This window comes from Onychomys torridus, chromosome 5 (genome assembly GCF_903995425.1).
Source record: "Onychomys torridus chromosome 5, mOncTor1.1, whole genome shotgun sequence".
NCBI lineage: Eukaryota > Metazoa > Chordata > Mammalia > Rodentia > Cricetidae > Onychomys > Onychomys torridus.
The window spans coordinates 84806082-84819674 of record NC_050447.1 but is presented as its reverse complement, the minus strand read 5'-3'; the positions used below and the strand labels follow the sequence as shown (position 1 = coordinate 84819674).

General features: G+C 43.6%; 1 protein-coding gene across 1 annotated transcript in view; it reads right to left on the bottom strand.

Annotated features, from left to right (window-relative positions):
• LOC118584605 overlaps positions 1–13335 on the bottom strand; it is a 36071-nt gene extending 22736 nt beyond the window's left edge. The window contains exons 1-4 of the mRNA XM_036188881.1: positions 13253–13335; positions 11531–11693; positions 4597–4655; positions 4084–4183 (exon numbers count right to left, since the gene is read on the bottom strand). Of these exons, the coding sequence (XP_036044774.1) occupies positions 4084–4183; positions 4597–4655; positions 11531–11693; positions 13253–13335 (405 nt within the window). The remainder of the gene's footprint in view (positions 1–4083; positions 4184–4596; positions 4656–11530; positions 11694–13252) is intronic.
• Positions 13336–13593: the final 258 nt, after the last annotated feature.

Here is a 13593-nt window from a genome sequence, read left to right as displayed (position 1 = left end):
TCAGATACAAAAATGGGCTATTGTCTTGGAAGTGTTGGGGGAGGGGGGAGATTGAAGGGAGGGGAAGAAAAGAAAACAGCTGAAGAGATGGCTCAGCAGGTAAGTGTTTGCTCCTAAACCTGATGACCTGAATCCAGCCCAGGAACCCCACAAGAACATCAAGAACAGTCAATACCAATGTCCCTCCACTGATGTGTCTGTATAATGGGTCTGCATATTTCTAGCTATTAAAACTTAAATAAAATAGTTAGGATGTATTAGTTACTTTCCCCCTTGCTATTATAAAGTGTCCTGACAAAGGCAACTTAAGGGAGAAAGGACTAGCTTACATTCTGAATGTTCAGCCACCATGTCAGAGAAGACAGGGGAAGGATCCTGAGGCAGCTGGTCACATTGTATCCATAGTTAGGAAGCAGAGAGTAAGAATGTTGCCCAGCTCACTCTCTCCTTTGTATATAATCTAGGATCCCAGCCCTGGGAAGGGTGCTGTTGCCTTTTAGGACAGGACTTCCCACTTCAATTAACCTAATCAACATAATGCATCACAGGATGTATAGAGATGTGTCTCTTAGGGCATTAAAGATCCTATCAAGTTGGTGACCAATGTTAACCATTACAGAGAGCAACTACTTCATTAGTCCAATGTGGTGCTTGTTAAGGTCCTGGAGAAGCCCCACAAAAGACCACCATCTATTATACAATCAGCAAGAGTGTTTCTTATCCCACCCTAGAGACCACCAAGGAGCCAGTTTCCGATGCAAGCACATAAGAGTCCTTTTATTTTCTGGGTTCGAACCTGGGCCACCACACAGCAGATGGAGGGAAATACGGCAGTGGCAGCGGGGCCCAGGTAGAGAGTTTTTATAGGGAAAAACCACAAGCCGGGAATTACATGCTTTGGCATCTTGGGGTCAGGTAGAAGGGATATGGGTCAAGGTGATTTTTTTTTTTTTAAACTGTTGGTCTAGACTTTCAGCAAAACCACATTTGAAACTCTTGGGTTGGACTTTTGGAGGGGAATGACAACTTACTGAGCAGAATTATCAGGGCTGCTCAGCAGGATTGTCTGGATATCTTCGAGGGCCATAAACGGCAGACAGAATGGCTGCAGCAGCATACTGTCCTGTATCTGTTCCAGTTGTCATGGCGCATTCCTGAGGTCCTTCCTGGAACTGAGTCCAGCAGGTGGTCTAAGATGATGGCCCTTCCCTAAGATGGAGTCTGCACTGCCATCATACCATCCCATGCAAAGACAAACTGGCAACAACCCTGAGAGGGAAGTGAGGGCTCCTTTTAAGCCTAACTAGGGGAGTGTCCAAGGAAGCAAGCTCATCTTAGCTATGATTGGTTTATGCGAGTGGCAATTGTGTAGTAACTGCTAATTGGGTAGGGTTAGTTGGGAGTTGGTCAGGGCCACAGTTTTCCACATTTGAGCAGGTCTGGATAAGTCCCAGACTTTGTCCTTATTTGGTTATTACCTGGAGCTGTTGATTGTGGGGGCTGGCTCAGTGGCCCAGGCTGTTACATCCTGTCTCCCTTGTCTCTGTGTCATGGGCACCAGGGATTGTGTGAGTACTCTGACCCACCCCTTGGGGATCTGCCCAGTCCTCCTGACCCCCTTTAAGAGGAAAACTCCCCCCTCTTCTCTCTCTCTGCCCCTCCCTTCCTCCCCCACCATGAGGTGTGCACACCTCCACTTTCCCTCCCTCCCCTCTCTTTCTCTCTCTCCCTCTTTCCCTGTCTATCTTTTTATTGTAATAAACCCTCTCTCCACGTGGATGCAGTGCTTGGGGTGTGAGTGACTTTCCACTCCAGTCACCACCATCTGCATGGCGTATCTGCCTCACCCACTGCAGGGCATCTTGGCTCTACCCGCCAAACCCTCCCCTGCACCATATTACACTTCGTTCGTGGTTCTTCTTTAGAAACTGCTTGTTCAGTTCCAAAAAGCAGGGACCGAGGCCTAGTTCTTAACTGAGTTATTAGGGCAGGCTATTATGATGTTTGCCTGGCCTTCTCAGCGCTCACAATGCAACAGGGGTCAACTTCCAGGAAGGAAAACTCAGATGCCAGGATGCCGCTCAGCTTGGTGTTTAGATACAGTTTTCATTTTATAGCAATCATATTTCAATCCTAGTGATGCTGTGGAAACCAATTTTACATTTTACATTTTAATTACTATGCCTAAGAGATCCATGAAACAAAAATGCCTCTGATTTGTAAGCCGCTTGCCTAAGGACAGATAGTTCCTGAAATGTTGGAGGCTGTTGTTTATGGGAGATAACAAGGCACATGTTGTCATTCCCCTAAACAAGTTTGTTCAACCCATCTGCACCAGATGTGCTTAATCACATGTGGGTAGAGGGTCACAGGCAGGAAATACATCAGGATATACACTTGCCCCTGCTTGGACGTAAGCTGGAGGCACATCAGGATGTATGCTTGCCCCTGCTTGGACCTGATGGGAAATACTTAAGCAGCTGCAAACTGTGACATGGGGCCATGTTTTTCTGGGAAACCGGAAAAGGACTTGGTCCAAGTCCATCCACCTGGCCAGTATTTAATGAAAGCTTGCTTCAAATTTGGCTTTAAATTGTGGTAGTGTTCTTAGTCTCAACTGGTGGGATTAGCAATACATCCACCTTTCAGTGTTAGCAGTACTAGGTTACTCTATGAGGTCCAAGTCAGCCAAGAAACCATGTCTATTTTTTATTTTACTGACATAACTTTCCTTTTGAAAACCCCAAAAGGAGGAGGGGAGGGAAGGGAAGGGCAATTCTCTGGCACAAAAAAAGGGCTTCTATAAGACCTAGTATTTGTTCTTGGTGAGGAGTAAAAATTGTAAGTCACTTATTCCCCAAAGCTGTCACAGTTAGCTTCGGTCAGCACCTTGATATAGCTGGAAAGGGGAAACTTGGGGTAGGTCTGTGGGGCATTTTCTTGATTGCTGATTGACATAAGTGGGCCCATCCAACTGAGGGTGTAGCACCCTTAGACATGTGGGCCCGGGCTGCTTAAGAAATGTAGCTGAGCAAGTCATGGGAGCCAATCAGTAAGCAGCATTCCTCCACGCCTCTGCTTCAGTTCCTGCCTTTAGGCTCCTGCCTTAAATTCTGGCCCTGACTTCCCTCCGTGATGACTGTGACTGGGGAGTTCTATGGTGAAATAAACGCTTTCCCCCTGGGTTGGCTTTGGTCCTTGTCTCCGTGAGGGTTTCTATTGCTGCGACAAAACACCATGACCCAAAGCAAGCTGGGGAGGAAAGGGTTAATTTGGCCTATCCTTCCAGATTGGATGAAGTCAGAACAGGAATTCAAGCAGGGCTGGAACCTGAGGGCAGGAACCTGAGGACAGGAGCAGAAGCCTCGGAAGGATGCTGCTCACTAACTTGCTTAACATGGCTTGCTCAGCCTGCTTTCTTATAGAACCCAGGACCACCAGCCTAGGGATGGCAGCACCCACCGTGGCCAGGGCCCTCCCCCACTGATCACTAATGGAGAAAATGCCTTACAGCTGGATCTCATGAAAGCATTTCCTCAACTGAGGCTCCTTCCTCCTATGACTCTAGCTTGTGTCAAGTTGACACACACAACACCAGCCAGCACGGTCCGTGTTTTATCAGCAACAGCAAGCAGAACCCGTGCAGGAGCTAACTGTGCGAGGCTGGCAATAAGAGAAACGCAGGAGCCCTTCCTAGCCACTACAAAATGTAAGAGTTATTTACAACTTTTATCAGAAGCTCAGCCATATTCACAACAATGTCCAAAACAGCACTGTTGATGACAGCCGAAATGCAGAAATCAGCGGGTGTGCCCATCAATGGTTGGATATATGAAACAGGACCATCACTAGTTCTTATTAAAAATTACACCAAGATCATTACTTTTATTAATTCGGTCAATGACTATAAAGCCAGAGGTCTTACACCTCTACTAATAATAGTAGCAACATAATTAAAACAAATTTTTTATCAATATGCCTTTTCATACCAGATAACATGCTCCTATGGAAAACTACTCAAGAAAGAACAGCATCTCTTTCCATCCTAATGACACTAACGAGAAACCAGTGAAACTGACTCACCGCTTGGGCTCCCGCACTTAACAGTTTTTCCCAGAGAGCTTCCATTTCTTTGGCTTGCTTTTCAGTTGTGACAATTAAGTCGGAATTTTCAAGTTCAATCCTAAATATTTGAAAGGAATTGTTCTCACAAGTGCATTTGAAATACGACATAATTTCTAAATAATTGTTGTAAAAGCAATTTTGCAAATTCTTTGAAAAACAAGATACGTGGTAGATGAATCATTTTCCTAGCTGTGCTGTGAAGTTTAGAGATCTTGTGGATAACTGCTTTCTCCTTTTGTTTCTGTGGATGTGGATGAAACAAGGGCCTTATGCATGCAAATACACATTCGGCCACTCAGTTACCTTCCACCCCACGCAACTGTGTAATGCAAGTCAAGTGACTAGAAGCAGAAAGTTTACCCTGGCCTTCCACACATGCACCTCTGCTTGCGTGGATGTGTTGATCACACTACTCTGCCTGTGTGCCTCATAAACGCTCCAGCTGTCTTTGCAAGCTGCATGCAGTCATACCTCTGAATCCTATGGCAGATCATCTTGGCAGCTTTTAGTATCTCCAGGGCTTCTTGCAACTAGAACAAAGAACAGGGAGAAGTTACAATTAGACACGTACATTCTGGTCCTTCTCAGATTTCATCAGAGCACAGACAGACCCTTCCTCTGCATGTCGTCCACAGTCACTCTGTGCTATAATTGACGAGCCAGCAGAACTGCTGCTACATGGATCTGGTGATCTGTAAAGCCCAATATCACACTATCTGGCTTTACCCAGAAATAGTTATGACCCTGGAACTAATGTTGAAACACATCAATAGTTTTGAATTATGTTTTATCAGATGCTCAAGTTGAAACTATTAGTAAAATAGAGTAAATATATATTCCTTCCAAACATCTCCTCACTGACCTACAATTTGAGCAGCCATATCAGTGATGATAAAAACTAACATGATGCCTTCCTTAGATGACATCTTAGTCAGTGTTCTATTGCTGGGAAGAGACCGTGACCACAGCAACTCTTACAAAAGAAAGCATTTAACTGAGAACATTTACACTTTCAGCAGTTTAGTCCATTCTCACAGTGGTGAACATGATGGCAGGCATGAGAGACTGGGCCTAGCATGGGCTTTGGGAACCTCAAAGCCTGCTCCCAATATCACACTTCCTCCAACAAGGCCACACCTCCTAATCCTTCTCAAAAAGTGAACTCTCTGATGACTGAGCGTTCAAATATGTGAACCTGTGGGGGCATTCTCATTTAAACTACCACAATGTCTCATGGGATCATTTCCAGGGGTAGTAGCTACACAGATGCCACAATGCCTCATGGGATCATTTCCAGGGGTAGTAGCTACACAGATGCCACAATGCCTCATGGGATCATTTCCAGGGGTAGTAGCTACACAGATGCCACAATGTCTCATGGGATCATTTCCAGGGGTAGTAGCTACACAGATGCCACAATGCCTCATGGGATCATTTCCAGGGGTAGTAGCTACACAGATGCCACAATGCCTCATGGGATCATTTCCAGGGGTAGTAGCTACACAGATGCCACAATGCCTGGGTCTCCATTTCAACTCGACAGTTATGAGGTGAGGGATCCTGAGAAAGTTAATGTTTTGTCTTGGTTGCTTCATCTGTGATATGGAGATATTGATAGGAACCACTACATTGGATTATGGAGGATATTGTTGAGAAATATACAGATGGCATATTATAAGCTACATATAACATCTGATGCTGGCATTAGCATCAAGATTACATTTTATATTCTACTATGCAAGGGGAGAGCTCTTCCTGGTGAGTCCTTTCTCACTTTAGTGACAGTGGCAGCATATGAAGAATGAGACCCCTAATGCATCCTTAGCACTTCTTGAAATTTGGCCAATTATACCAGTGTTGTGCAGCGGTTTCTTCTGGATGGCAACATTCCTTCCTGGAGGAGAATGGGGATCACAAGACTCTAGAGACTCATGAAAATTACTAGGCTCAGGATGCCCACAAAACTTACAGGACCCATGGGGGCCCCTCCAGGAGATCAAACAATACCTGGCGGGGAGACGAGACTCTTCCACAGAGTTGCCTGTATGCTGTGCAGGGAACATCTGAGCTGTCACTATGCTGGGGTGGGATTTTCAGTGATGCAGCTGTCCAAGTCCCCTGTGCTTCTTCAGCGATCACCAAAACTCAATGTTGATTACAACCCATCTTGGGCAGCACTGTTCTTTGGGTATACCATTGTTGTTGTTTCTGGTGTGAATAGACATTTCGTCACAGCTCCACAGAAAAAGCCACACAGCAACTGGACAGTAGTACTCCTGCTTGCTTAGACTAGCCCATGCCTCCTGGATCTTAGGACTGCTCAGCAGGCTGTGATAGTGCAGGGCAGTGCCAATGGCACCTGCCGGAATAAGGGACATGGAAGTGACATGACCCAGAGGTAAGCTAAAGCCTGATGGACGATATTGTGCAATCCAAGGTCCTCATCAGTCTGTCCAGCCACTGCCATGTGAGGCTGCCTAGCCACACCCCATGGGTATTGCGGTGTTGCAGAATAGTGCATAAAAGAAGCTTCTGCAGGGGCCTTCCCGCCAGTTACATGCTAAGCATCTACAGTCTCCAGTTCTGGCTGCATAAGGCAGGAGTGCAGGTATACATTTTCCCATTGTGAGGTAAACAGGACATTTCATTAAACAGTGTCCTACTCATTAAGTGCATTTGATTTTATGTTACACTTCTCAGAATATATTGAAAGTAAAAGCTTCCCTATATCCTGTTCTCCGGAGAAAATTATTGGTATGATACAGAGGTATGATATGGATCTTATCCTATAATTTAAACACATATGTTTTTAATTTATTTAAGGAAAAGTATCATATATCATCTGATATTCCTCCCAAGATAATTTATACTTCGACAACATTTTCTCTCATGCAGAAATAATTAAATCAATGTAAAGTTGAAGGATAAGCTGCTCTGAACAGACAAGTTCTAGATGGACTTTGGACAATCAGTCCAGTTGTAGAAGGCTTCGTGGAAGAGAAAATGATGAGCCACTCCTAAATAAGTGAGGCCAGATGAGTAAATGCAGAAGACAGAAAGAACAGCATGAGGAGAGGCAGCTAGATGGCACCACGAATTCAGCTGGCTGGGAGGGCAAAACCCTGTAGCAAGGAAACAAGAAGAGGTCTACAGAACCGGTGGAGCAACGCTCACAGCCCAATTATTAGCAGGAGCCAAACAATGGAGCAAACCAATATCCCTCAATCAAGGAACAGGCACACGGTGCATCCACACAATGGTCTGTGTGTCTGTGTCTGTCTGTGTCTGTGTGTTGAGACAGGATCTCATTAGGTAGTCCTGGCCAGGAACTCACTAAGCATGCCAGGCTGGCTTTGAACTTGACCTATCTTCCTTCTACTGACTCCTAAGTGCTAGGATTAAAGATATAAGGCACTGTGCCTGGCCATACAAGAGATGCTACACAGTGACATAAAGAAATGAAGATGAATCCCAAAAATACTGTGCTAACTAAAAGGAGTAATGGTCTCCATATTTTATGACTCTGTCCACCTGAAACATTTAGAACATTGGAATTAAATTCACAATATATAGATCGGTGATTTTCAAAGAATAAAGAAGGTTGAGAGGCCAAGGGGCTAATGGAGTCTAAATATGTAACCAAGAACAACCTACAAAAACAAAACCTTGCTGAAACTAAGTAGCAAGTACAGTCTCACATATATTATTGTGGTGGTTTCAAAAAAGAATAGCCCCCAAAGGGAGTGGCACTATTGGGAGGTGTGGCCTTATTGGAGTGGGTGTGATCTTATTGGAGGAAGTGTGTCACTATGGAGGTTTGCTCTGAGTTCTCATGTATACTCAAGATATTGCCCAGTGTAACAGACCACTTCCTGTTTCATACAAGATGTAGGACTCTCAGCTGCTTCTCCTAGCACCACGTCTGACTGCACACTGCCATGTCGCATCATGATAATGGACTGAACCGTAAGCAAGCCACCCCCAATTAAATGTTTTTCCTTTATAAAAATTACCATGGTCATGGTGTCTCTTCACAGCAAGAGAAACCCTAACTAAGACAGAAGTTGATACCAGGAATAAGACATTAGTGTGATAGGCCTGATCATGTTTTTGTTTGGAGGAATTTGGACTTTGGTACTTTGGATGAGGAAAGCAGTAGGCTTTAAGCACGGCTTAATGGGCCCTACTAAAGTAGGGACATGGAAGACAGTGTGTGGTGATTCCCCTACAGGCTTTTTGCAGCAGCCAGGGAGGAAAAATGATTCACAAAGAGACAAGAATGAATCTCAGCAGTTGGGGATTTAGCTCAGTGGTAGAGCACTTTCCTAGCAAGCACAAGGCCCTGGGTTCGATCCTCAGCTAAAAAAAAAAAAAAAAAGAATGAATCTCAGCTAAGCCCAATTTTATTGTAACCGGTCCTGGACCAGGACTTCTAGATCTGGCCCAGATCATTTTACTTTAGCCGAATTTAAGCAAAGTACAATTTTGGAAAAAAAGTATTCAGATAACAATTAACTCAGTCCCAAGTGCACAACAAATTAAGACATGTTTACATTGAGATTCCTTACAAAGTACTTCTGGCTTCTTTCACAAAAAGGGGTACTGTTGACTCAGAGATAGTGCCCAAGATTTAGGGTCTAGGGAGTTTGACTGAAGTAAACATAATGCCTGTGGGTGTCAGGGTTGGCCTGGTCCTAAGATGACACAGAAGTCACTTAGGCTGTTGTAAGGCACAAGTGACCTCACTCCTAAGAGAGCAGTGCCCAAGATTTAGGGGAAAGATCTTAGATAAGGAAAAACCCAAATTCTGTGAGATAAGGCAGAGCCTGTCTCCTCAGACAGCAAAGGTTCCCTAGGGTGTAAAGGACACCATTCCTAGCATTCCAAGAAGAGCAGCTCCACACTCATTCCTTTGAAGCAGTGAGCTGCGTGTCTAACTTTCCTGGCTTCTCTAGTGCTTATCTGTGTGCACAAGGCTCTTTGTTCTCAACAACAGTGGTGCTAAGAGTGATCTGAACTGTGGGGAGCTGGCTCAAGAGGTTCCAGAGAAGAATTTTAGTATATTGCTTAAGGATCATTCTTGTGGTATTTTGGTGAGGAATGTGGCTGCTTTTTGACCTTGTCCAAAAAGTTTGCCTGAAACTAAAGTGAAGAGTTTTGGATTCGTTCCCTTAGCAGAAGAAATCTCAAAATAGCCTAGTACAGACTCTGTTGTGTGGTTGCTGGTGCTAATGATGAAGACATATAATGAAAAGGAGCAAGCTGACCAAAGAAAAATATTTGAGGAAAAAAGGAACACCAGGCTGCTGTGGGATGTTCAAGTATGTCAAATGTGTTGCTCTGATTGGTTAAAATAAATAAAGTGCTGATTGGCCAGTAGCCAGGCAGGAAGGACAGGGTAGGAGGAAAATTGTGGGAAGTGGAAGGATGGGGGGAGAGAGCTGCCAGCTGCTACCATGACAAGAAAGATGTAAAGCACTGGTAAGTCACAAGCCACGTGGCAAGGTATAGATTAATAGAAATGGGCTAAATATAAGAGTAAGAGCTAAACAATGTCAGGCCTGAGCTAATGGCCAAGCAGTTTAAATAATATAAATGTCTGTATGTTTATTTTATAAATGGGTTATGGGACCACAGGGGCTTGGTGGCACCTGTAGAGAAGCTCTCCAGCTACACCAGGCAGGAAATCCAAGCAGAGATACAGGAAGAAGAAAGGCAGAGTCAGGGGAGATGCTGAGAGCTGCCAGGGGAGCAAGAGGTAACAGAACACGGGTAAAGCCACAAAACACATGGCAATACACAGATTAATAGAAATGGGCTAATTTAATATGTTAGAGCTAGCTAGCAATAAGCTTGTGCCATAGACGAAACAGTTTGTAATTAATATTAAGCCTCTGAGTAATTACTTTATAAAAACGGTTCTGCCTGGGCACGACTAGGCGGGACCATGCCGGACCTAGAAACTTCAGTCTATAGAGGTGTCCCTGAATGGAGGTCTAGAGAGGCCATTGCATGAAGCTATGAAGTTGAAGCCTGGATTGCCTTGGAGACCCCAAGATGATAGTGATGCTAGAGCCCTGGGATATCTCCCAAGGAAAGGTGCTCACAGGGAGTAGAAGCAGCCCAAGAGAAAGAAGGGTGTTGCAGTCAACAAAGCTGAAGGGAACTGGAGATGTGAAGAGCACTTGGACATCAGACATGGAGATGCAGAGTTTGGAGTTTGTCCAGCTGGTTTTCAGTCTTGCATTGGTTCAGAATTTCTTCACTATGCTCCCTCTCTGTGTTTTGGAATGGTAATATATATCCTGTGCCATTATATGTTGGAAGTATATGATCTGCTTTTTTATTTTAGCTTTACAGAGGATTACAGTTAAGAGATTGCATGAATCTCAGAAGAGACTTTGCACTTTAGACTTTTAAATAAGTTTGAGACTGTTGTAGGATATGGGGGCTTTGAAGTTGGACTGAATGCATTTTTTGCATTATGATATGGCTACAAGCCTTTGGGGCCAGGGAGTAGAAAATGGCCCCCAAAGAGAGTGGCACTGTTAGGAGGTATGGCCTTTTTGGAGTAGATTTGATCTTATTGGAGGAAGTGTGTCACTGTGGAGGTGGGCTCTGAGTTCTCATATATGCTCAAGATACCACCCAGTGTCTCAAAGCACTTCCTGTTGCCTCCCAGATGTAGGACTCTCAGTTTCTTCTGCAGTACCATGTCTGCCTGCATGCTGTCATGTCCCACCATGGTCATAGCAATAGAAACCCTAAAACAATTACTCAGATTCCAGTTGTTTGAATGACAGCTGAGTTTATCAAAGAACAAAAGAAGTTCTTTAACTCAGGCAGAGACAGTACCAAGAATTAACATTATATTACAAAACATTTAACTAACATCATCATAATTTCAAAGCTAAGTAAGCCTTATTTTAGCATAAGAAATGCCTAAACTGACATTTATCCTAGGGGTTGCCCTTGGCTTACCTTTCATGCTATTATTTAGAAAATGTATGCTGAGCATCTACTATATGCCAAGATTTACAATGAAGAAAAATCAAAACCTTTGTCATTTCCTTTTAGGATGAGATGACATTTTGTTTCAAGTCTAAATAAATGTCACATGCCACAGAATGTTCCAGTCCACCATGGACCACTTGTACACAGTAGTCCCACAAGACTGCTGGACATAGTGCTGTGGTAGCACACAGGGATGATATAAGCACAGGGCTTGTGTGAGTGAGCACAGGACTGTGGTGTTTCTACAAGTGAAACTGCCGAACATGTTTCTCAGGTTGTATCTCTGTCCGTAGGCAAAATACAACTATATGTGTCAAAGGGAGAGAATGTCATATGTTATATTGATGAAACAAAGTCAGAAATAGGAGATTTTTACCAAAGACTAAGTCACCTCATTCCAAGTCTTTTCCTCAGTTTCTGCCCAAGGACACATTCCAGGGTGTGTTACGTCAAGTTTCTCAAGGTGTTGCTGTCCTTTGGTTCTCAAGTTTTCCATGTATGTGCCATCGGGCAACTGTGCATTTATCATAGTCTTCTGTTCTTGTGAGGCAAATCTGCAATTAAAAATGCTTTTATTGAAGTCATCTGTGTATTCATATGTTAATTACTACCCGGTACAATTTTGTTCATTTCTCACTTAGAACTTTTCCAAAAGACTTAACACTTGGGAGGTAAAGATATAAGCATTCTGCCAATGGCTAAGTTTCTCTTCTAACTAATTCTACTTAATCTTATGGATTTCCCAGTAAAGTGGCAACTTGAAAGTTCTTTTTTACACATTCTGTTATGTCCAGATTGAGAAAACCCCTAAAAGATCACCATGGAGACCAAACCCGCATGCAAAAGTAAAGAGGCTTTATTCAAGCCTGTGTGTGGCCCCTACGCCTGTCCAATGCAGAGGTACAATCAGAGAGCTCTGAGCCCAGTTGGGGTTGGGTTTTTATCATAGTAGAGGTTGGAGTGAGAGGATTTCCAAATTTCAGGACCCCTGATTGGCTGACATTTGTGTCTTGGCAAAAGGGGATAGGTGTGTGCTGGGCTAAGGGACATCTGGTGATATCTGTAATGGTTGGAATGTTAGGTATTTTCCATCCTGAATACTGATTGGCCCATTCTTGGGTGGTGCCAGTTTATGACTTTTCCTGGAAGCCTATGTTGCCTGCCAGTAAACCAAAACTCAGGCCTACTCTCTGGCTGGTTTCTACTGAGCCTGTCATGGCAGTGCTGTAGCCAAGCTGCCCTGGGCCCCACAGTCTCCTTAATCAGTCCAGATAATTTAAAATTAAATAATTTTGAAAAAGTTACTGTTAGCTGGATATAGTAGTACATGCCTTTAATCCCACTCAGAAGGCAGAATCAAGCAGGTCTCTAGAAGTTCAAGGATAGCCTGTTCTATGTAGTGAGTTCTAGGCTAGGACTGCCAGGGCTATGTAGAGATATTATCCCAAAAAACAAAACAAAACAAAACAAAAAACTACAATAAGTTACTGTTTACAGGTTTGTAGACTAGTTTATAAAATTGTGAGCTAGTTTATAAATTTACTAGAAATAAAATTCCATCTTCACAAAACATTATGTTGACCCCTTGAGACTTTCCAAATACCAGGCATTGCTAGCTCTAAGAGTGGGCCATGAAGTCTGTTACCACATAGTATTTGAGACAGAATTTCAATCAATAGCTCAGACTGGCCTCTAAGTTGTGATGGGGCCTCCTGCCTCTACCCTTCAAGTGCTGAGAATACAGTATGTTCCTCCACACCTGGATGCTATTGCTTTGTTAAACATGTTTTCTATGACATTTTCAGTTCATCTTGTGGATGATTATAGACTTTATAAACATTTTTAAATACCATTTTAGACACTAGGGATTACTAATTAACTTAATAAAAATAATAATTTTCAGCATAGAAATTTGAATTACTTATATCTATGTGTGAGGGAGAGGTGCTATGGACACAGTGATGAGTTTCCAGTTTACTTTTTATTTCTGGCTTGTTAAGACTAATAGAATTCCTGGCTGCTCTGCCAGCTACATGACCACACATGCACTGTCCAGTAGCCAAGTAAGAGGCTTACTCATTCCAGGGACTTATGTCCTACGTAATCCACGCACTGCATGGTCACGTAATTTGCACGCAGTGTGATCATGTAATCTATGTGCATGCTTGGCATAGCTACATAAACCCATATGCGCATGTTCGAGGGAACCTATAAAAAGTGGGTTCCATCTTACCCTTCTCTCTCTCCCTGTGTGGTCATTCCGTAGGCCTAAGCACCTGCTTCTGTTCCTTCTCCTAATAAACTCTTACAGGGGTTTTGTTGTACCTCATGGCTTCTCTCGCATGACAAACAGTGTTGCCTAATAAATAACATTGTACCACATAATAACTAATAAAGACTAAAACTACCTCTTGGGTAAGACTGGGCCTGTAAGCTGGTGAAAGGCCTGGGATG